The 25,668-nt window shown below is 31.5% G+C and overlaps 1 protein-coding gene across 3 annotated transcripts in view; it reads right to left on the bottom strand.

The window, feature by feature from the left end:
- The window catches only part of POLK (DNA polymerase kappa), a 56,283-nt gene that overhangs the window by 8,611 nt on the left and 22,004 nt on the right, over positions 1-25,668 (bottom strand). For 2 of the 3 annotated variants that reach the window (XM_039857308.1, XM_039857309.1), the window contains exons 2-9: positions 23,725-23,897; positions 19,471-19,590; positions 13,092-13,244; positions 11,365-11,496; positions 8,429-8,582; positions 4,684-4,923; positions 3,398-3,522; positions 2,117-2,283 (exon numbers count right to left, since the gene is read on the bottom strand). In XM_039857308.1, coding sequence (XP_039713242.1) covers positions 2,117-2,283; positions 3,398-3,522; positions 4,684-4,923; positions 8,429-8,582; positions 11,365-11,496; positions 13,092-13,244; positions 19,471-19,590; positions 23,725-23,859 — 1,226 coding nt within the window. In that variant the 5' untranslated portion in view covers positions 23,860-23,897. The remainder of the gene's footprint in view (positions 1-2,116; positions 2,284-3,397; positions 3,523-4,683; positions 4,924-8,428; positions 8,583-11,364; positions 11,497-13,091; positions 13,245-19,470; positions 19,591-23,724; positions 23,898-25,668) is intronic. The other variant, XM_039857310.1, reaches the window with a different exon arrangement.

Here is a 25,668-nt window from a genome sequence, read left to right as displayed (position 1 = left end):
TTTTTGGCTTAGTACATTAACTTCTGCCTCCAATAGCCTACTCATTATTCATCTATAGAACCTTTGTCAGAATTTGACATATCGCAATAAGATGAGGATTGGAAATCGGAAACATCTAGTTTGGTTGGATTCTAGCTACTCTGATAGAAGCAGTTGAAACCAAAAAGCCAAAATTATATGTAGATTATTCATTTTCCAAAGATTTAGAGAACCTATGATGAATTAAGCACTGTTCTAGGCCTTGGGGATACAGTAATGAACAAAACAGACCAAGTGCCTGCCCTTAAGAAATGTGTATTCTAGTGGAAGGAGACAGAAAAATACAGAAGTAAATACAGAATGTGTTACAAGGGGAGTAATACTATAGATTTAAAAATAAAGCATAGCAGGGGAGTAGAGAATGTAGATAGAAGGGAAGGTAGGTTTGCTTTTTATATTATTTAAAATGACCTATGAATTTTACTTAAAATAACCATTACCTGCATCTGGAACTACCTCAAGAACTATATTGTTTTCAAGCACTAGGGAAATAAGATACTTTTAGATGAAAGAAGACAGTTTTATTTCCCATTATCTTCAAAATACTAGATTATGTATAGTACTATGATATCTTTTTCTTATCTTTTATTATATCTATTCGAAATCAAAGTCAGCTAACTGTGGACTCAAAAGAATGAGGAGCATGGAAAGAAAGAAAAGCAACCTCTGTAAGATTCAGCCTTGCAATCTCTGTAAGATTTAACAGGTTTAATTGGTTAATTGAACTTATTTTACATGCCTCCTCAGTAATCCTCCTGTTCTCCTTTAGTTTAAGTATAAGAATATAAAAGAGTTATTTTGAAGGCAGACTGACAGGCTGATGACAAAACTGTAAAAATAGTGCTGAGTGTTAATTCCCATTCTATTTTTTTAGTCCCTTCTAAGGGGACTTTAGCCCACCCCTAAAAGTGTACCATTCTAGCTCTAGGATACTTCTTTTTAAGACCTAGATGAAAGAGTGGCAGGGAAGAAAACACAGGGCCTCTCGTATACCTCTCCCCTCTTCTAGATTTTTGCATGGCTGGTCTCCTCTGCCTCTGGATGAGCATTGCTAACCCCCACTCTTACCTACTCCCTTCAAGCCATTTTCTTTGCCCTCACTCTGCCTTACTTTCTTAATTTGTTTATTTGGTAACTTTCCATCTCTCACACTAGTCTGTAAACTCCATGAAGGCAGGACTGTCTTGTTTATTGTTATTATCCCCAGGGCCTAGAACAGCATCTAACGCAAAGTGAGTACTCAGTGAATGAATGAATCATTTACAAATCTAGAAAAAGAAAAGAAATATAGGTAGTTCATGAAGGCTTTCAAAGAATCATTAAATCTCCTTGTTTAAAGAGTGAATTCTGGAATATGAGCCATCTTTCTTTCCTTAACAATCTGACCACCAATATTCTTTTTTTTTTCTTTTTTACAAAAGATTTTTATTAAAACATAGCTAACATACACAATATCGTATTAGTTTCAGGTGTATACCATAGTTATTCAACATTTACATATCTAAAGTGATCACCATGATAAGTTCAGCACTCATCTAACACTACAATGCTATCACAATATCATTGATTATATTCTCTATGCTGTATACCACATCTCCAAGACTTATTTGTTTTATACCTGGAAGTTTGAACTTCTTATTTCCCTACACCTCCTCCCCACCAACCCTTTGATTTTTCAATTACAGTTGACATTCAATATTATTTTGTATTAGTTTCCTGTGAACAGCGTAGGGGTTAGACATTTATATAATTTACGAAGCAATCCCCCTGACTAGTGACCACCAGTATTCTTGTGTTCTGAACAATGAACAAGGCAAGTACAGACAAGACAGTACCCATCATACCTCTGTTCACCTATTCAATTACTGTGGTCAACAACCTAGAAATGATTCTTTATTCCTCTTTTCATTTTCTCTCACATCTAATCTTTTCACTCTAATTCAAAAATTATATTCTGAATTGAAGTAGCCTAAAAGAATTTTAAAACATGTTATTCTTACATCCTCTGCCTTGATGGTTAAAACTGTTATTTCAGCAAATGATAAAGAAAAAGCAGAATGACTATACATATAGGTACCTTGCCAGGTGTGTTGACCCTAGACCCAGGGAAATATGAAGGAAATAATGCCAAGATGTTTCAGAGAAAAGAAGAGAAAGTAATGCCCTCTGTTGGTAAAGCTCTGTACAAGTAATAATTCCAAGGGCCTTTAACATTTTCTCTGTAACTTTTCCTATTCCAGAAACCTAAAAGAGAATCAGTATTTATTATTAATACATTTTTAAATTAAGCTAAGAACTGATATTATAATCTCATTATACCTTTTATAATCACTAAGAGGCATGAATAACGTGACTATTTTTAAAAGTCATGCAAGAAAACTGCTTTAATTACTTCCAGTCACATTTCCTAAACTAGTGTTCCTTGGATATTAAAATTTTAAATTTAATTTTAAATAAAATTTTTAAAAGCATTAAAAAAAGAGTTCCGTGGTCAAGTAAACTTGGGGAATAATGGGATAAAGAAATTTAAATTGAACTTTTTACTGCAAGGCTTAGGAATCTTTAATACTCCAGTATCTTTGTGACTCATCAAAGCAGGTCTGTTCCAAAGTTATTTGACCCCAGATCCTTTTTTAATGGAACACCTATTCATACCTTAAAAAACATATTGGAAAACACTGCTTTACAGCTATACCTTACATATACTATTCAGTAATCATTACACATTATATATTTTGATAGAGCCTTTCTTCTGAACATTGAAAAATGCTTTATTTAAATTTACTCATATATGTTATATCGAGTAAAAAGCAAGCCCTAGAATACCAAATAGTGTATAGTGCAATTATTGTTTTTAAAAACATGTATATATGCAGAAAATCTAGAAGCTTTAAAAAATAACAAAATATACCTTTCTTTTCCATAACCCTTAAGGGATCATTTTACCATTTTAAAGATGGTATTTTATTTTTTTTCAAAAACAATTAAAATTATAAATCTCTTTGAAGTATCGTGCCTATTAATCAGGTAGCAATCTGTACTTTAGAACTAAGACAGTATATTAAGTTTTAGCTGAAAGGACTCTTACAAGTATTCTTTTTTATTTCACTTTTTTTGGCAGGGGTACACTTAAAAGTCTATCATCTATTACTTTCTTAAAACTTTTCAGCAAACCTCCCTTTTAGGGTTTAATAGAAAAATTTCTTCAAGTCCAAATTCAATCATCCATCACACATCTTGCTTGTTACCTATTGTTTTAAAATGTTTCAGCAAAGAATGATGATGATTATTATCCTAAATATTACCCTTCAGAATTCACAGTATATAAACAAATGATAAATTTTATATAAAATCTCACCTTTCTAATGGGTAAGTCCTTGATGAAGTCCATCACCGCTTGTCTGTTGGGAAGAATTTGGTATTGTCCATTCGGTTTATTCTTATCACTGCACACTTTTGCTAACATTGTATTTGGGGCAATGCCTTAAGAGAAGAACACTTTGATGACACAAAGAAGTTGACATGTATGATTTTTAAATGTGTGATGATAATATAGAAAAAAACAATATTAAGTGTAAAAGATTTAAAATGATGTAGAATGCTACTTTTAAAATAACATTTTAATTATTATCTATCTCCTCAAGACTTGCTATAGCTTTAGAAAATGGAACTGTATTAGTTATTTTGGCAGCAGAAATTAGTACTATTTAATCTCCATGGTATTTTAAAGTCTAAGAATAATTTCTGAGTTTAAGTGATATTATTAGTTTATTTACTATCTTCAGTAGAAACACAGGTCTATCTTATAGAAAAGATCCAAAATGTAAATTAGGATGTACATTTACTCTTTGAAAAGCTCCTCTGTATAGATCATCCACATAAAGAAAAAAAACAGAGATTATGGTTTGTAGTATATTTAAAATAAAAATATTGAAATAGGTGCACACTTTTTATGTTATAGAGTAAATTACTACTTTTAAAAAAGGTATTTTATAATTTCTAGGAGTCTTAATGATTAAGATAAATTAAAATAGGAATATTCTAATATAATCATTAAATTGTTCATTTCAATTTTTATACAAATCTTCCTAAAATTACTTATTCGTATGCTTTGATATAAAAAGAAAAGAATAATCTTATAATAACATAGCTTTTATAAGATAATTTAGGGTGCTCATGACCAATGTCAGTTTCTATGCTAAGATTCAGTGTTATTCTCACGGGTTATTGACATATGAAAAGCTCTTTTTCCCTTCACCTGATGGTCCTAGATTGTTATGTTTCTAGCTGGTGTTTCTCCTGTGTATTACCTTGTGGCCATCTGAGCTCTCTCCTGCACAGTAATCTTGAATAGGGTGCAGTCTACCCAAAACTAATTAAAATATATTTTATTGTTAACAGAGGAAAGATATGTGAGATTTATGATAGTTTTTTCCTTGAGTTCAGGCTTTTTGGCTTACTCTGGCTTACCTGTAGTAGGTTCTAGGTATTCTAAATAGGTAAGGTTATTAGGAGTTGAATCAAAAAATGATTAAGTAACATGTTACTATATACTTCATAATGAGAAACTACTAATATTATACTTAAATTAGCCAATCTGAAAATTATAATTATTGTAGCCATTAATATCTTGTTAATAAGTACCTGCACTGGCTGTCAGTGTTGTTTTTTGCTCGATTCTGAAACGAATTTCCTTTACCACTTCCTCAGCTGATGTACCAAAAACAACTGAGTTTTGGAGTATTTGAGGATTATTTCGTTCTTCAGCGTTCACTTGAGAAGTATTTCCTGGGGTCTGCAAATCAGGAGGACTATCTTCAAAAAGCAGTGGAGAGATGGATCGTTCATGCTCACTCAGTTTATTATCTTCCTTTCCTGGTTTATCTAAATTATAAACATGAACAGTAATTCACCCTCATTTTAATAAGTACATATTTCATAAATTAGGTTTCATCACATTCTTCATAAAAACAAAAAAGATCTAGTTTAGTTTTGTTTTTAAGAATCAAGATCAGAAATATTATAATTTATATTTTTAACTGTTAAAAAAAATTGATTTTAAGATTTTCTTAAACATATTATCCATTTCAATAGTATACATTTTAAAAAGAAATATCCTAAGATAAAACTAATTTTTGTACCTCAGAATTGGGTTTAGATTCTTATTGTATTTTTCTTTAAAAAAAAAAAATTAAAGGTTTTTTTTACCTTTACTCATCTCAGGGGAGAAAAAAAAGAATCTTCTTAAATTAGAATTTAAGAGTAAGGGAAACAGGCATTAAGCAATCTAGAATAAATGCTGAAAAATAAGTTTTGTTTTAAAAAAAAAATTAAATTTTCTTCTTCCAAATGATGACTTTAATTTTACTTGCTTGTTTATAAAGTATCTTTACTATTTGAAATAAATAGAAATTACTTCTAGAAGTTATACTTTTCCGAATATACAAACTCTTAAGTTCTGATCAGATTAACCATGGTCCAAGGTTAAGGGAAAGAAGCCTTTTTTATTAATAGGCTATAAACTGTTATTATTAAAAAGTAGATTAAAAATATCAATATGGTTACTTTATTTTTTTTTTTCATTTTTCATAATGGACTCCAAAATACACCTAAATCTATACTGATAGTAAAAATGTCCTCATGAACAAATCCATTAAAAACTTTACTTTTTGGATTTAATGGAGGAAAAATGCAGTTTTAATGTATTTATAACAACTAAGATAACAACAGAGCATTCTGATCCCATTTCATAATTTTATTACATAGAAATGTTTTCCAAATTAAAGTAAATGCAGAAGTAAAACTTAAATTTCTTGTTTCAAGACACATATGAATGCATATTACTTTAAAAATAAATTTAGCCTTTGAGAAAAAATTTTTTTAAAGATAATATAAATAATGTGACAACCCCTGATTAGTTTTAAATTTTAAAGTATACAATATGACTTAAGTTACAGACAGATGTTTTCCAAAAACTGAATTTCCAGGACATTTACAAAATAAACATTATTTTGAACGTAAACATTAGCTATTATTTATGTGCTTCAGTTCCTTTCATTGCAACGTTCTGGTTTTAAAATGCAAAGCAATTCAGAGGAGATTAAGACTGTGGCACACTTGAAATGGTATTTTCCTTTTCCCCATCTGAATGAGTAGAAGTCAACATAAAGAGAGCTACCGAAAAACTGCAGACCAAGTAAGCTGTCTGTCACAATCATAAAACCCTTCTGCGGTTTCTTATGCCATGTTTATGTTCCTCATAGTTCTATCACCCTGCCCTCAGGTGAGTCACTCTGATAGCAGAACACTATAGTAAGATTTTGTTAGAGCTGCTGCTCAATGGCATAATTATCTTTTCGGTCTGTCTACTTCTCTGTGAAGCCTGGCTATGCAACTAAATGCTGAAGTGGTTTCTTATTTGCTTTCTGAAAGAAATATCTTCATAACTGAGGAGATCAGAGTACAAAACTAAGGTTTCTTATAATCTGAAACACTAGGTGGAAAGCACCCATTTGGATGGTAAGTACTAAAAAGTGTACAGTATTTCCGTTTCACGCATTCCTTGGCACTTACCATTTGGATTTATACGGCAGAATAAACATAAAATAATAATTATTATTTTATTTGTGTATAGATATAACAGTTAGCAATACTTTGCCAAAGATCGCACCTTTTAGAAAAGGGCACACACAGCAGAAAAATGTCTTGGATTTTAGAGGAAGATGTATTAATCACCTGTGTGGCTCCAACTCACTGTTGACAACTTCTCATTGCATAATGTGCAATCAAATATGCATGAAAATACAGCCCACAGGTATTTATACATGACAAAAAAGGTTAAACTATTTAAATTGCTTAAGAATATGAAATATATGAAAGTTCATAAAAATGTTAAAAGCAATAGATATTAAAAATTTACACCCTCATAGTGAGGTTGGACATATAATAAATAAAAAGAACCCAGGTAGAGAATGAAAACATTTACCTTAATTCCAATGTAATTTTTTAAAATATATTATGAAAGTAATTTTTATAAGAGGCCCTCAGGAGATGCTTCGACGTAACCATTTAATGCTACTCCCACTCCTTTCTCTGGTGAAAAGTAAGGAACTAACACAGTGAGATTTTAAAAAAGTGACATTTGGCTTTATGTGCCACTTACCCAAACAATAAAGTTAAACTAAGAAAAGAAAACCTTTTTTTGCTCCAAGCCCCTATGTCCAGAAATTATGCTTGTTTATTGTTTAGTGTTTCTAATAAAGAGACCTACCCCATAAAACTGTAAAGAAGGTAATGAAGTTGTGATTTGATGGCTATATTTAAACTTGCTCCAAAGATCTGAGAGCCAAACAATGTGAGAGAATTTTATGCCACTGAGAATCCACCATTTTTGCTTCAGGGAAAGCTACAAACAGGTTTCCCCACTGCTGCCTGTGGCCTCTGAAGCAGTCAATGAGTTGTAAACATGAAATGTGGCTGTGGGTTGTGAGCAAACCCTCTGTTTCTACCTTTCCATCCAGATGAACTTTGCTAAGGGGTCCAGGACAGCTCAGACAATTGAAATAATCATACCTTTGACAGAGGGTTGTAAGCAGTATGCATAATATCTGCACGTTCCTTGGCATCATTTTGGATAGGTAATAAAGGGACCGCCAGAAAAAACCCTTAAGGTCATGAAACTTCTATTTCATTGTATATAAAAGAATCAAAATGAGGTCCAAGGCAAAGAAAGGAGTTGAGGAGTCGTTAATTTGGGAAATGAAGGAAAAAACTCACCCAATATTTTGATATGTTTGAAGCAAATATTTTAAAAATCTATTTTCTATTAACAACTACAAGGCCACTTTAAACAGATTACATCCTCAGATTCAATGCATTCCAACCCTTTGTTAGTTAGATCTTAGGAAAAGAACTGCAGTGAAATCACTTTGTTCAGAGACTCTGCACGCACTTTTTATTATTGATCATTTATGTCTATTTATTTATGTATTTTCTGTACATTTATGCACATTATATGGTTATATGACATCTATGCTAAAATGGTTTTACATGTTTGTCATCTATAATTTAAAAAATAAAGTTAGATTTTCTCTGGATAAAAACATGTACATTTTAACTGTTCAGTAGAGCCTATATTACCATAATGTGTTTTATAAACTTTTCTGCACATTCTTAAAGTCCAGAGATTTAACAATCTCATTTGGTTTAAAAGTGATATTCAGAAAATACACTGGCATATTTTAAGTTTCTGATTTTTCATTTTTAATAATTTTTCATAATAAAAGTATAGCTAGTTCTAACATCTAAGTATGCTAGTAAGTTAACTAGGTTAATTCAAAGGGTTTTGTTTGTTTGTTTTTTAGTTTGATTGTTCTAATAAACTGCTTACCATTTTCTACAGACTCTTCTGTTTTGATGAAATACTTTCTTTTGTCCTCGGGCCAATTTTGTCTTTCCTGTAAGTGCTTTGTTATATTCAAGTAGGCTTCATCAAGACTCATGGCCATAAAATTAGGATCATAATCAGCAAGTATTTCCTTAACCTTCAAAAGGAACAAAATGTTTTAAATTTTGCTGCCATAGCCAACCCTGTCACATACAGCTGATAAGAAACATTAATATTCTTACTCTGAAACTATAGTAATGATCCTGCAATCAATAGCTCGTGGATTTAGGGAATAAATAATTTACTGCCAGGGCAAATTTGTCCAAATTCTCTTTTGCATTATAATAGATCATGAAAGCAGAAGACCAAGAAATAGCTTTATTTGATACAACCTGTATTTAGCCACCTATATCCAGATATAGTAAGTTATTCAAATAAATCTTGGACAATATCATTCTGGCAGGCGCAGAAAAAAATAGCTGAGCAACATAATTTTAAGTAGTTGATCAAAAGTAGAAGTGAGAACAATAGGATCCTATTTTTAAAAGGCATAATCTTACATAAAAGTACTATCTTGCTTTAGAAAGTTATTCTATTTCAATCAATTATAATATGCACATAAAACACTCAATACACACATTAATGCATGTATCCATTCAGAAAAACAAAGTTCAATTTTCAGGATTTATAATGGAAAAGATGACAAAATCTGTTGTGTCTGTGACTATATTAAATGATGGGGAATAGTCTGGAGTTGCATCTTGGGATAAAAGAAATACATAAAAAGACTGGAATTTCTGTATGATTCCAGGAATGCCTTTTATATAAGATAGTTGTATTACATGTAACTGAAAGTTTTTAATCACTGACGTATTAGCTGAAATTAGAGGAAATGGTTGCCAAAATAATATGTATATTAGAAAAATATACTTGCTAAATTATGTTATGGTTCCATCTAGTATTTAAAAGCTGTCTGCTGTATCATGAGAAAACCTTTTTTGATGATTTATAAAAAGAAAGCTTTTTAGCTTAATATAATTATGAACAGCTGAGTCAAAGGTAATTTTAGAAAATGGTGACATAAAACTTGGCCAAGCTTTGCTCAGAGAGTACCTTAATTAGCTTTGTTCTTGTAGAAGAAACCATTTTTATAATATCCTCAAATAGAATCTTTCTAGTGAAAATGAAACTCTGGAAAGTCTGTACTTGGCAGCCAACTGAGATTACTCTGAATGAGAAGTACTCACTAACTTTTTTAATATATAGCATACTGCTTTAAGAACAAGAATAGACCTGTTCCAGTAAAAATCAAGTACTTAGGCTTCAAGAAAAGGTAAAGCTATCCTATTCTTTTGGATAAGACAAAAATAGCTTTTCTTTACACTTTTAAACCAAGCCACCAATATTAATGTATTTATAGTCAGTGAATTTATGCTGTAGTTGACTTACACTTTAAAAATCCATTTTTATCTGTAAGTAAACTAGTTAGATCCTATTCAAATTTGAAGAAAAATTTCTCTGACTTAAGTAAATAACTAAAGATAATTAAAACAATTTAGTTCTCATTATCATACTGTCCAAAGTTTTACTCAAAGTAGGACTTAAAAAAATTCTTTCTTACGAAGTCTTTGAAGGATTTTTAAACACATTAAAAACCTATAATATTTAAGGTCAGCATTTCATCTCTTTTTAATTAAGAATATAGTAAAATGGATAAGCAGTAATCAAACGTGAATGGGCACAAAAGCACTTGCTTCCACAGACTTTTTGAAAAAAGTTCAAAAAAATTTTTAACTTAAAACATTTTTATCATTTTAATTTGGGGAGGTTTCGTTTCTAGGGGAAATGAAGTAGAATACAAATAAGAAGAGTGAACCAGGCCATTTATCTATCTATCTATCCATCTATCTAAATTAGTCTCAAGTATACACTACATTGGTTAGACATCTATATAGTTCATAAAACAATCTCCCCAATTCTCTCTCCCTCCCTTGGCCCTCCACCTAGCCATCATATTAATGCTAATTGCATTCCCTCTGCTATGCTCCCCATCTCTGTGACCAACTATCAACTACTAATTTATACTTCTTTAACCCTTCGCCCCATTCTCCCAGCCTGCCAACCCCGCCCTCATGTCCATTATCAAACTGTCCACTATATTTGTGAGTATTTTTGATTAGTAGGCCATAGTTTTTTAAGTGCTTCAATTCAGACAGTAGTCTTTAACAAAATGCATTTTACCACAGTAGTCTAAAAGTGTTTGATGTAGCATTCTTTTAAGTCCCACCGCTGGTATGATAGTTTAGTTATCAAAAACAGAGAAAATGGCAGTTTTTTATATATGACAGTAGGCAATTTTATTAAATAATCAAAACTTTATACTTCATAGGTCTTTTTCTAAGCAATAGATTGTTCTCTTTTTTCTTTGATTACCAGTCTCTTGGACATTAAATACTTGTAAGCATCGTTACTAGACTGTGGGCCAAGGAAAGCATCTACTCAAAATAAATGAATTTTGTTACTGTTTAAAAACATTCATAAAAAAAATGTTTCAGAGAGAGGTTGAAATTAATCACTTGAGTAGATTCTGTAAATTATAAATATCAGGTGATTTCATAAAACATATATTGCACATTAAGAAAAAAATAGCTAAAGTTAATTTAGGTTATAATTAAGGTAATGCAACATTTTCTAGGGAAACAGAGTTTTCTAAGCAGATGAAAAAACGTGGAAAAGTAGAGAACTGGGAAATAGAAGAGTGTATTCTGGATACCATCTACAACTCAGTATTCAATTTATAAACTGCAGAAGTGGTAGGAGGTGAGAGTAAAGGAATAAGCTAAGGCCAAATTCTGATGTGTAAAGGCATTTGGACTTAACTTTGTAGGTGACAGGAGGTCAGTGAAAGACTCAAAGTAGGGGTGAGACAGCAGACTTACCTCTCTACTCACAGCTCGATATTTATCAAAGTTTGGGGGTATTATAATAAGTTGTGGGCAGAGTCTTTTAGCAATAAATCCTGGCATGGCTGCACGAACTCCAAACCTCCTTGCATGGTAATTTGAAGTAGTCTGAAAGAAAATGGACCACATAGGAAAAAATATAGAAACCTAAATGAACATATTGATCGATGCATTCACAAGAAACACATTACTGGTGTGCATTTTCAACTCAAGGACATTTCTTTTATAGGTCACTGTCTCAAATCAAGCTTTGATTTTATCCTGCCATGGTAGGATAAAGAAATGTCCTCTCTCACTGCTGTCCTCATATTTATAATGTGACACCAGGGAATAAGCAAGACTGTGCTAATAAAAAGTTCTCTTAACATTTCCAGTCACTAAACTTCACTGGTTTTAAAGCATACCCATAATATAGTACTACATACATATCAAAGTTTGGATGATAGTGGGTGATATTACTTAAAAGTAAGAGTTTAGTAATAGTATAGAAAGTGGTATTATGGTATAATAGTATAGATTTGGAATTTGCTATATTTGGGATTTTAGAAATTTTTCATCTAGAATAAAAATCAAAGGTCTCATATATGGTCAGCCAAATCAAGTCTCCAAAATGAAGTGATAAAAGATTAAAAGAACTTTAAAAAATAAAGTTTTCTTCTTAAGGCTTGAATATCTTTTTTAGTGAAAACATTTTAACTAGGACATGGAACTAAAAACCTGAGAGTAAAAAGGAGAACATTACTTATTAAATCCTGTTGATACCTGACAAGTCTATGTTAATGTGGCAGACCCCAGTACCACATAAAAATTTTTATCACAAATGAAATCTTTGTTTGAAATCTCAAGTAAAAAGACAAAAAAATGCAAAACAGAATCTATCAAATGGAATAATTATTTCAGGATAATAATACCAATTTGCTATTAATGGTTTTTGAATGGCATTTAAAAAATCTGATAGTACTCTAAACCATGCCTATCCTTGGTCAGTATTCTAGAAAAGGAAATGCAGACAGCACTAGAAAGATAAACGAATGCTTTAAATATAAGTAAGTAATGAAATTGATATGAGCTAGATCTATAATAGTGTAGAAACAAAATTTTAGATGTGACTTCCTTTAACTTTTAGTTTTGTGGTAGATTGTGAATCATAGCTATAATATTTTACAGTTCCTCCTATCAAAAGATGGGTTCTAGTTCCCCAGGCCAAGTGACTTGCTTTGTGACATGCTTTGACCAAAAGAATATGAGGGAGCGACATTACGTGAGTTATGAAGCCTAGGCATCACAAAGTCTGCAGCCTCTGCCTTTGCATTTTTGGGATGCAGCAACCATGTAAAGATCTTGGGTTAGATTACTAAGTAATAATGTACCATGAGGAGAAGGGAAACCTGGCTTCTAGCCATCTCGGTCAGGCAAAGTGCCAGGCATGATAGTGAAGCCATTTTGGATCCTCCAGCTCCAGCTAAACAGCCGTAGCCGACCCCAGGTAGAGATTTGCCATCCCCATTATATACTCTACTCAAATTACAGAATCATGAGAAAAGGAATATTGAAAGGATTTAGTTATTGAACACATAAAACAACCAGAAAAATTCTCCATAAACTGGTTGATTTCAATAAAGTCTTCCCCCTTTATAAATCAGTAAAGCTTACTTGAATATGTTATGAAATTTCCTTTTTGTCTTTAATCTTTACCTACTTACCAACATACTTGATGATCCTACAGCAATGGGCTTATCCTTTAGTTCTGGATTGTCCCTCATTTCTACAGCTGCATAGAAAGCATCCATGTCAACATGTACTATGGTATTGTTCAGATCCCGGTTCTGTTCTAGTTCCATTGCAAATCTGTCAGCCTTAAATTTTAAAAAAGTGAACTTACTTTCGACAATATAATATTGCAACACTACTAATCATAATATTAATCTTGGTTTTAGTAGGTATCTCTGTCTCTGTCTGTCCATCTATACATGCAGCATCCGTCTATCTGCCCACCCACCTATCTATGTATATTTGCTTGCTATTTATTTAGGCTGGGAATTGCTTTTACTTTCAGAAACATAGACAGTCTGTTCCCTACCAATTCTTAGATTTCTCAATACCCACAAGCACATAACAAGTACTTAATAAATATTGAATGAACAAGCTATTCCAACTGCTTATATCGAATGATTCTACTGCTTTATAAATTGGGAGAACAACTTAACTGTAACTAAAAGCTGCAGTTTAGGTAAAATAAACTATCAGACCCATAATATTGTCTTAAAATAGCAACAAAGGAAATTAACGACAAAAGATTATATCTCTTCGGTATATGATATTTATGCTAACTAGTACTATATAACTGAACATACCAAAGTATGTGTAAACATTCCCTCTGTATAACTGCTTTTATAAGGCTAAAATTTGATAACTGTTAGTCTATACAAATCAATATTGAAAACTTAAGTTGCAATTTATTCTTTCATGAAATTTCAATAAATGTCAATACGTATGTCAAATATAACAGTAAAGAATTTTAATTTTTTAAAAAATTTTTATGTCTTTAGAAAGATTTGGAGTGATAAGAAAGATAAATGAAAAGGCATACAAATAAGCAAAGTAGGGCAACAACAAAAGGGTTTATGTAGCAGACATACCCATTCCCAAGGTTCCTTTTTAGTGGCCTCTACTATAGAGGCTGAAAAAGCTAAATACGCACTTTCTCAATTTCCCTCCTGCTCGGGGTGGCAGTGTGACCTTTTGGATCTACGTAACACATAGAGAAGTCAGTAAGACCAGTAAAATCATGAGAAGAGAGGAAAGCTACTGAGTGAGACAGAATATATAAAGAATACATGGAAGAGTGATCTGCACATAGTACAAGTTCAATAAATGAAATCTATTACTAAAAGGATCAGTAGATAGCTGCAGAGCAAAGCAGTCAAAAATTGAGGGGAAAACAGCCAGAAATAGGTAAGCAATTTCCTTCATGTGGAGATCCCCATAGCAGGTCTCCTCAAAGGTGGAGAGTTCAGGGGTATAATGTAGCATTTCCCCCTCACTGGACTTCAACTTTCCTTCTATTCTGCAGAACTTTTTTTCCTGGCATTCTTTCTCAGCATTATATTGATACTGGCTGCCCACTAGCTGAAGGTAAGATTGCAATTTCTCCCTTAGAAGCAGTCGCATTCATATTTGTTTCCAGCAGCCATAGTTAAGACTCTCAAGAGGGTCTGCTCCTATTTAGGCTGCAACTCACTGAATGACATGGGGTGCTCTGTGCCTTCTTCAGTCTGTTCTTCTGCCTTGTTTCCCTGTTCTTAACTAGGCACTTATTGTATTAGATACTAAATCGTAAGTTTAGTACCTAAGAAGAAACTTTATCTTAGATAAGGAGGGAAAAGAACTTATCTGCCTTTAGTCTTTCCTCATAAGAGAGAAAGGGAGGAGAGAAAAGGAATTATATATATAAAATCATATACATATATGTGTGTATGTGTATGTATGTATACGTGTGTGTGTATATATGTATAACTATATATACATATATATATATGGTTAAAAAAAGAGAAAGTAGTATTTGTAGAAAAATTTTGAGGAGGCTGATCTTAGGCAGTGAGACACCACACTTAATAAGTGGAACTTTTCAACATTACTCCAATTTATCATCCAGATATAAAACAACAATTTCTTCCAGTTCAATTTTAAACTAGAGAATAGCATTCTGACATAAAAAAGATATAAGCAAATCATGGAAACTAATAAAAACAGAGGTTTAAAAGCTACTCTATATTAATCCAGAAAATATGTCTAAGATATGAGTCAACTGAGAATAAGAGAGCAGCATCTGAAATATCTTAACCTAGAATCAATGGAAAGAAAAAAGATAATACATAGAAAGCAAACCAAATGGGAAAAATTCTCCTTAGACTCATAGATTAAAGCTATGGCAGTTTCTTCAGCAATCTATTGACTTTTCTGTGCTTAAAGCAAGTGTACAGTTGCCAAAAGGAAATGTCCCCGTTAAATGACTCATACATTCCATTTTCCTTTACTATCTTTCATTAGAACCCCATCTACCAAATGCCCACTGCTTTTTTCAAGTTTCCTCTACTGAAATTCTCGTTCATGTTTTCCTTTCTTCCATTTTTCCTTCCAAATGTCTTTCAAGTTCTGATCTGAGTCTCTAACACGTATGTTACTACAGTTCAGAACCAGTATGTCACAGTGGTTAAGAATAATGGCTTTGTTTTGGTCTCAGCTCTGCCACTAATAATTACATGATAGTGTAACTATCCTCCCACTCTCACTTTCCTTCTTTGTAAAGTGAGACCAAACCAACCTCAAAAGGTTGAAAGAATTAAGAGAGATATCCATGTAGTGCACTTATCTAGGGATGTGGTAAGGTCTTAATGATATTACCTATAATTTTAAAACTAGAAGTGACATATTCTGAGTGTCATATACATGACACACATATAAGTGCTTTTTATGTTAACTCATTTAATGGTCAAAATAATTCTGAGATAATGATTATTATTCCCATTTTATAGATGAGGAAACTAAAGCTCAATAAAATTAAGTAATTTGCCCTAAGTCATACAGCTGATAAATGTTAAAACTAGACCTGGGAACCAGGTTACTCCAAAGTCTGTGCTCTTTCCATTATTTTATGATGCTTCCCTAAAATAGATTTGAAAAAGTCTTTATCATTGAAATTAGCTCAAACCAAACTCTAATGGTATATTTTATATCCATATTATGTCTTATTTACCTTTTAAAAAGCCTCTTTTTCAATTAATCTAGGAGACTATTTCAGAATTATTGTTTTTCATTTTAATTAGTATTACCCTAAAAATTGTTGAATAAATCTGCATTCATAAAATCAATTGTTAAAATGGTCAAAATGCACTGCTTTGCTGTGTAGTTGCCATTTAATATAACATAAATGTTTGTCTATTCAATTTACGAACCCATGTTATAATATGTTTTGGCAGCTACAAAAATGTGCCTTTAAGAAGTCTAATGAGAATGGGATAGGGTGGGGAATATTTAGGGAGGTTCTGGATAAATATCACGGAGTCCATGCCCACAGAGATTACATTACCTCAGCTTGACTGGAAATAGTTCACACTGTCTTATCACACACAATAAAATCTGCTATGTGGAAATTTTATGACTCTAAAGAAACACATTTCTCATAAAAACCTCTCTGTTCTTGCAGAACTTCTAAACTCCTTGGGACTTCCTCAATCCCCTCCCATTCATACAACTTCTTTTAAAGGAAGCTCAACAAACAAAACAATTTAAGAATCAACATAAAACATATTTCCTGCCATTCCCCTTGCAAAATATGCCAGAGAACCTCCCATGAAACAGTCACTAGAACTGTAACAAAATCTGAAGTTCTATCACATAAGATAGGGTATTTTCTATTTCTCTAGATTATTAGCATATTTAAGAATATGAGCTTTAAAAATAGCTTGAATAGCAAAAAGTCATATTGTCATATTGTACAACTCACAAGTATTATATCTCTAAAACTTAAAGATACTTGTAGACTATAGATCAATAAAACTTACCAAAAAGCTGTCCAGAAAGTAAATTGCCTAAGGATTAGTATCAATTTAAAAACAATGTTATTGTGGACAGAAAGGAATTTTTTTACTTGATGAAACAAATGATGCTTAAATTTATTTGAAAAAATGCATAAGAAAAACAAAAAAATTTTTAAAAAGAGTAATGAAGGAGGATATTAAACTATATTATTATCATACAATAATTAAAACTACATGGTACTAATATAAGAAAAGATTCAATTGATTAGAGGAGAGAGTCCAGAAATGAATCCAAGTACAAGGAGAGTTTAGTATATGAACGTGCCTCTTTAATTCAGTGGAGAAAGAATACTTGATTCAATAAATGGTGTTGGGACAAATGAATCATTATTTAGGAGAAATAACACCATTAAGGGAAAATATAATACCATTTAAGAAAAAAGTATTTCATATCTTATATCAAAACAAATTCCAAAGATTAGAGTATAACAAAATCTATAAACATACTAAAAAATATATGGATTTTGTGTGTGTGCGTGTATGAGGAATAACCTCTACCTCTGCACAATACCAAAGCCAAGAAAAAAAAATTTAAATACTGTTGGATTTGTCTACATAAACATTTAAAACTGTATAGGAAAAAAAAACTCCTGCAAAGTTAAAAGACAACATACTGGAAAAATATTTACAACAACTGGCAGAGGAAAAAATCCTTAATATATAAGATACGAACTTCTCTAGAAATGTGGTCAAAGGATTTTGCTTTGGACTGCTGGTTGAACCCCCAAATCCATTCTATCTTCCTTCCACAGCAATAGACTTTTAGCTGGGCACATGGCCACTCAGCTAGAGAATATATTTTACAGCTTCTCTTGCAGTTAGGTGTGACCAATGAAACTTAAATTCTTGCCAAAAGAATGTAAGCTGAAGCAATGTGTGCAACTTCTTTTTCACTTGTTTAATAGTAAATTACTTGCCTTTAATTTTTTCCCCTCATTCTTTCTTCCTTACTAAGGGCTTGAACATGGATTGGAGGTCATCCAGTTTTGTCATTCCCAGTAAGAATAACACCATGGAATTGTGGAACAACACAATATACAATCTAGATCTCTAAGTTACTGTGGTGATCAGAACAACCCAACTCAATGAGAAATAAATTAATATTTTATTTGAACCATTATATATCTGAGTCTCTTGTGCCAGCTACGTAGTCTATATCCTAACAACAGAATGAAAGAGGAAATCCCCACAAAAAGAAAATATCAATGGCTAATTAATGTGTGAAAAGACAATTTTTCTCTGTCATAATCAAGGGAGTGAAAATTAAAACAATCCTGAAATAATATTTTGGATACTGTATCAGCAGAAACTAAAAGACTGATAAAATCGATAAAATCTAGTTTTAAATATGTATGTGCGGAAACCAGCACACTTACGCTGAAAATGTAAAATGGTACTATTGTTGGTGAAAGTAACAGGACAAGAGTGCAAAGATATATAAATAAGAATGACTGTCACAATGTTGTGTATAAAACAAAAAACCAAGATGGGGTAAGGTAGATAAAATATGATGCCTCCATACAGTGGCATGCTATGAAGCATGAAAAACGATGATTTGACAGGCAAATCATCTTTTGTCATGAAGGGAGATCATTTAACAGAGAAGATAAAAATCAGCTTGTCCTCTGAGAAAGCATATATCAAAAAAAAATGACACATTATAATTTGGTAAAGATAACATAAAATTTATGATCTCAACTCTATCACATGAAGAATTTTGTAGCATATCGGATTAATATTATACTTTTATCATCATTTTGTAGCCTAAAGTGCTTTGTTAAATTGAATCAGATTTTGATAGACGGTAAAACTATCTTTAAAATTGAACTTTTGTTTTACTAGAATCTTGACTAATTTGAGTTCTCGATCTACCACATGGTCCCCTGCAGCTTGGTTCTTCTCAAACTTGTCTCCTGAAATAACTTTTAAAACCAGAGAAAATTCTAAGTATTTACTCCTCAAAGGTTCTGGAGAAACTAAAAGTCCCCCAATTTTTAGAAGTCTGTGTTTTATCTTAAAATTTCATGCATATTAGGCATTCTACCCTTTATGTGACTTTTTGTTTTACTATAACACAACTGTGGTCTAAATTCCTTTTTAATCTAATTAGTTAATATGTTCCTCTCTAAATCATTTTTGCTAAATCAGCATTACAGAAAACATGTCACTTTAATCACAGCTATGGGCTTTCTAGCTGCAAAGTATGTATATAATAATAATAATGTAAGCTTTGAGTTAAATCGTACTCTGCCAAGTACTTGTCATATGAAGACAGGCAAGTTACTTGTACCTAAGGCTCTATTGACTCTTCTGTATAATGAAGGTGACAATGTCTAGGTGCATATTTGTTATGCATATATTTGTTAAATTTTTATGCTTACAAGATAATGAACATTTACATTTTGCCTTGTTTTCAGTTATGACATTACCATGATGCATATTAACTATCAGCTTCCATTTTATTTAGCAATTGAATTAATACCTGTAATTGTGCTTTCCTTAGCTGCTGGCTGGTAATTTGAGCTTTTTGTTGCATCATATTTTCAATTCGTTGATTGACTTGCTTTTCTTTCTTGAGCTCATTTCCATAAAATTTGGACCCCTATGTAAGCAAATAAAACAAGCATAAGAAAAATGTCTGAAGGAAATTACTGTAGCATAATCTACTAGAATCAGTATGACTAAATTCAAAACAGTTCCACTTCTTCTAGCTGGGTGACCCTAAAATTAATCTTTCTATATCTTAGTCTCCTTATGGGTAAAATGCATTTATGGTTACCTAATTCACAGGATTGTTGTGAAGCAGTACTTAGCACTGCACAAACTCTTAGATGAGTAGAGATCTGTACTCAGAAAATAACAATGTGTCCCAGGCAGGATCATCTGGGGTATATCCAAGGCCTTAGTCAGATGGGTCATCAGTCACCACCTTCACTTTTACTTTAAAAGTATTTTTTAAATTTAATGTTAGTCATTAAAGAAAATGTAGAAAATAACTTTTAGAAAATCACCTATCATCCCATAATCCATTCATCGGGTTGATGGACATTTGGATTCTTTTTACTTTTGGCTTTTATGAAAAATGCTACAACGAACATTTGTGTACACCAGCAATATGTGAGAGTTCCAATTTTCTACATCCTTGCCAAAATTTGTTATTGTCTGTCTTATTTATTATAGCCATTCTAGGCAATAAAAGTGTGAACGGGATTTCACTGTAGTTTTAATTTGCATTTCCCCAATGACTAATGATGTTAAACATCTTTTCATGTGCTTATGAGCCATCCTTTAGTGAAATGTCTACTTATGTCTTTTGCCAATTTTTGAATTGGGCTGACTTCTTAATAATGAGTTGTAAGAATTCTTTGTATATTCTACATAGAAGTCCTTTAACGGATGTGTGTTTTGCAAACATTTTACCCTAGTATGTTGCTTATCTTTTTGTTGTTGTTGCTTATCTTTTTAAGTGCAAATATTTTGGTATTTGATGAGATCCAATTTGTCAACTTTTTCCTTTATTGACTATGATTTTGGTATTGTATCTAAGAAATGTTTGCATAACCAAAGGTCTCAAAGATTTTCTCCTATTTTCTAAATGGTTTATTCCTTTAGTTCTTACATTTAAGTCTATTTTGAGTTAATTTTTTGTGTATGGGATGAGGTAAGGGTCTAAGTTCATCTTTTTTTGCATGTGGATAATCCAGTTGTTCCAGTATCATTTGCTGAACAGACTACCCTTTTGCCTTAGTACTTCTGTCAAATATCAGTAAATGATGAAATTTATTTCTAGACTCTTAATTCTGCTCAATTGTTCGATATGTCTAGCCTTATGGCAGTACCACACTGTCTTAATACTGTAGCTTTATAGTAAATTTTGAAATAAGAAATTCAAACAGCTCCATGTTTGCTCCTTTTCAAAACTGTTTTGGCTATTGTAGGTGTTTTACATTTCCATATAAATTTCAGGATTTGCTTGTTAATTTCTGCAGGGAAAAAAAAGCCTGTGGAACTTTGATTATGTTGAATCTATAGATCAATTTGGGGAGATTTGCCTTCTTAAAAATATTGAGTCATCTCATCCTTGAACACAGAATACCTCTCCATTTTTTAGATGTTTAATTTCTCATAGCAATTTTTTGTAATTTTCAGGGTACAAATGCTACACTCTTTTTAAAATTCCTTAGAATTTTCTATGCATAAGATCATGTAGTCTGTAAAGAGATACCTTTAGTTTTCCTTTCCAATCTAGATGACTTTGTTTCTTTTAATTGCCTGACTGCCTTGGCTAGAACTTTCAGGACTATGTTGAATAGAAGAGGTAAAGGTAAGACTGAATATCTTTGCCTTATTCCTGATTTTAGGGGGAAAGTGTTTAGTCTTCTACCACAAAGTATGATGATTAATATAGGTTTTTATAGATCCCTTTATTATATTGTAAATGTTCCCTTCTATTTCAAGTTTTTTATAGCTTGAATAGGTGTAGGATTTTGTCAAATGTGCCTCTTCTGTATCTATTGAGATGATCATGTGTTTTTTGTTCTTTATTCTATTAATATGGTATTATTACATTAATTGATTTTTGGATACTAAACCAACCTTTCATTCCTAGACTAAGTCCTACTCGGTCATGGCATATAATCTTTTTTATATACTGAATACAGTTTGCTAATATTTTGTTGAGGATTTTTACATTTATAATGACATAATCTTCTGTTTGTCTGGCTTTGGTATCTAAGGGATACTGGCCTCATAGACTGAGTTGGGAAGTGTTCCATCCTTCCTTCTTTTCTAGAAGAGCTTATGGAGTATTAGTATTTTTCTAGAAGAGCTTATGGAGTATTAGTATTTTTCTTTTCTTGTTATAGGTCTATTTAGATATTCTAAATCTTCTTGAGTCAGTTTTGGAAAATTGTAAATTACTAGAAATTTGTCTAATTTATTGGGATTCATTTTAAATACTCTATTCTCCACCTCCAAAATTCAGTAGGGGAGAGGTGAACGGGATAGATGAAACAACATTTGTAAAAATGTTGGTAACTGTTGATACTGGGTGGTAATCACCTGGGGATTCACTTTACTACTCTAATTTAGTGCATGTTTAAAAATTTCTAATAAAAGTTTATAAAAGGTAAATTACATTGCTATGGAGCAGCAACAATTAGAAAATTTAATTTAGAAACGATATTTATGATAAACTCTTCCAATACACACACGAGGAATATATATTACATAAAATATATAAATATTTTAATATATAAGGTATATATTTTATATGATTGTTATACATATCAATCACATGTATATCAATCATATGACATATGTATATATTTCTATGTTGATATATATATATCACATAAAATTTATGTGTGGAAGAGCAAAGATTCAAGAATATCCATGATACTCCTGAAACAGAACAAAAAGCAAAAAAAGTTTTACTTTTAAAATTATATCTACATAGTATATACTTTAAAAATTCTTTTTCACTCAATTTTTTATTTTGAAATTTTTGAATCTTCAAAAGTTGAAAGAATAGTACAATAAACACCTATATGTCCTCATCTATATACAGCAATCATTAATATCTTATATTTGGTTTCTTCCCCAGGTCTTATGTGCACACAGATGCACACACACACGCACACAACTTTCCTTCCTATTTTTTACTAAACCATTTCAAAGTAAGTTGCTGTGAATAAATGCATGCATTTGCTAAGAATGAGGATATTCTCTTAAATTTTACTCCTTTCTACATGTTTCATTATACATGAATGAAACCCAAAAAAGTGACCTTGAAGAAAGCCATATGTAATTGACTAATTCAATTACATAAAAGAAGCAAACGAAAAATTTCTGTACAGGAGAAACTACCATAAGCAAATTGAAAAGATAAACAGTAATTTACTGGAAAATTGTGCAAAGGGTAAGAAGAGATAATAAAAAATGAAATACATATAAAAAGATGACAGTCTTACTCTTCATAAGAGAAATACAAATTAATGCTACATACAAATTAATGATATACTACATTACTTTAGATTGACAAATTCAAAAGTTTAGTAACACACTGTGTGGGCACAGTTGCCACATGGTAATACATACTCTCATATACTGACAGTGTATATGTAAATTAATACAACCACAATGGAGGGCAACTGGTCAAGTCATTAAACTGCACATGCATATATCTGTTTGTGCTAGCTGCATTTGGTGGGACAGTTCCACTTCTGGGAATCTCTCCTATAGTTATACTTGCACATACATAAATTTATGAAGTACAAGGTTATTTACTGTAGTATTGTTTGTAAAAACAAAAGACTAGAAATGACGTATATCCATCAATAAAGATTGTGACTGGCTTAATACATTATATCCAAACATATAGCATAAAAAAAAAATGAAGATCTTTAATTACTTATCCAGAAAGATCTCCAAGTTACAGTAATTGAAACAAAAATAAAAAAACACAACTATAATATTCTCCTAAAAAAGAGTTAAAAAAGAGTTAAAAAATACATGTATATCATTTTGCTTTTACATGCATATATTTTACATGTGGAATAGAAAACTGGAGGGCACGAGCAACAGAATAGAAAGATTATTCCATACCCATTTGTAGCTTAACAATATTATATATCAACATGTTAAGAATTATAATAAAAATGTTTAAAACTTACCAATTTTCAGTTAAACAGAAAATTAAAGTCATTAAAGATATTGCAAGAAACAAGAAACATACCTTTGTGGCTTCCATTATAATTTTGTTTATTTTCTCTTTATCTAATCCTTCCATCCCAGCTTTATTATCATTAAGTCCCATCCTAAGCAGAAGATCATCTTTGTAATTGTCATTCTTCTCCTTTGTGCTATCCATGGTGTAGAATTAACATTAAAATGGATTTTTTAAATTACCTGAAAAAGCATACAAAATAAAAACTGCTGTTCAAAGTGTTCATGGAGGGATGGAAAGGTGGACACTTAAAAGTTAAAATGATATAGAAATCAGCAAAACAAACAAAAATGATGATTAAGAATTTTTAGCTATTACAAAATTATTATTCAGGTTTTAAAATTACTATCCCAACATTATTGTACTCTTGAAGGGAAAAAAAGAATGAACATTTCCTCAAAGCTCTGTGCCAGCCACTATGCTTGGTGCTTTACACTTAAACCTCACACAGCAGTAATGGAAGGTAAATATTAAAGAGAAAAGAAACCTGAGTCTTGAACATGTCTACTGACACAAATTTGCTAATGAATGTTGAATCCCAGGCCTGAGTCCAAAGTTCATGTTTTTCTCATATTAATAAACTATATAGGAAATAAATACAAAACAACACATCCTCTACAAAACATGTTAAGCCCAATAGTATTTATTACCTACTATATGTGGAGCTCCATTTTTAAGGCAGTGAAAAAATACAGAAAAAGTATTAACCTATTCACTTTCAGGAAATTATTACATTTTACAATGTTATGTCACTTCTAACATTAAGAAAAATCCCTTCAAATAATCTTTGATATCTTTATATAGATAGTTCTTTATAATTTATCTTCACATATATTAGCTTTTAAAAATATTTGTAATAACTATGTAAAGTAGATATGGTTATTCTCATGTTAGGGAGAAAAAAATGGGAATTTCAGGAAGGTTAAATGAATTGCCCATTATAAGTCTGCAAATAAGCGAAAGAACTAAGATTTGAATCCAAGTCTTCTTACAACACATATAATGGCAGCTACCATGGCATCACAGCTGCTTCCAATTTGGGATTCACTAATGCTATAAATAAATTGCCAAGTGAACAGCTGCCATGAATCTACAACGAATTATGATAGTGATTTCTTATTTGCATGATTTAGACCTCATTTACTTGAGGACTTTTTTTTTTTTATTATTTTCTTGTTAACGTCCTCACCATACATAGTTACAATTTTTTTTTTCTTGTAGGAACTTTTAAGATCGACTCTCTTGGCAACTTTCAAATATACAATATAGTATTATTAACTATAGTCACCATGCTGTACATTACATCTCTGCAACTAAATTTATTTTATAACTGGAAGTTTGTACCTTTTGACCATCTTCACTCATTGTGCGCCTCACTCCCCTGCAACCACCCGTCTGCTTTCTGTATCCATGAATTCAGTACTTTTTTTTATAGTTTCATGTATTTTAATAGCAAACTTACAGGAATAGCACTGAAGACAGACAACATTAAAAGCATGTACTTACATGTAGGACAACTCGGTTAGAAAAGTATAGTGAATGGATGGAATCTGCTGTGTGATAAAAATGCTATCAACATTTAGTTGTCATCAATAAAAAATTTACTTATTTAAAAAAAATCCAAATGCTGGCATTGTGCAGGATAATTTAACAGATTTATAATTGTTATAAAGTTGAACTACTGAAACTTGTTCACTGAAACATTGTGACTTGCATTAATGCCTTATGTCCCCACATTTATAGTAAAAACACAAACAAATAAAAATGGAAAAACTGCCAAGACCTGATTTCTGTCCCCTATTTTTCCATTTGCAGTCATATACTTAGATACCTTTTGACTCCATGAGAAAAAAAAAATCTAATATTTAGAACTACCAATAACAGAATGAAGAGAAAAAATTTTTTAAAGAAAGAACTGTTTCCCATTATAGTGGATTCTTAAGCACATTCTCC

The sequence above is a fragment of the Pteropus medius genome, unplaced genomic scaffold, assembly GCF_902729225.1.
Source record: "Pteropus medius unplaced genomic scaffold, Ma_sr-lr_union100, whole genome shotgun sequence".
Lineage (NCBI taxonomy): Eukaryota > Metazoa > Chordata > Mammalia > Chiroptera > Pteropodidae > Pteropus > Pteropus medius.
Note: the sequence above shows the minus strand (reverse complement) of the source record. Positions and strands in the feature narration are given on the sequence as shown.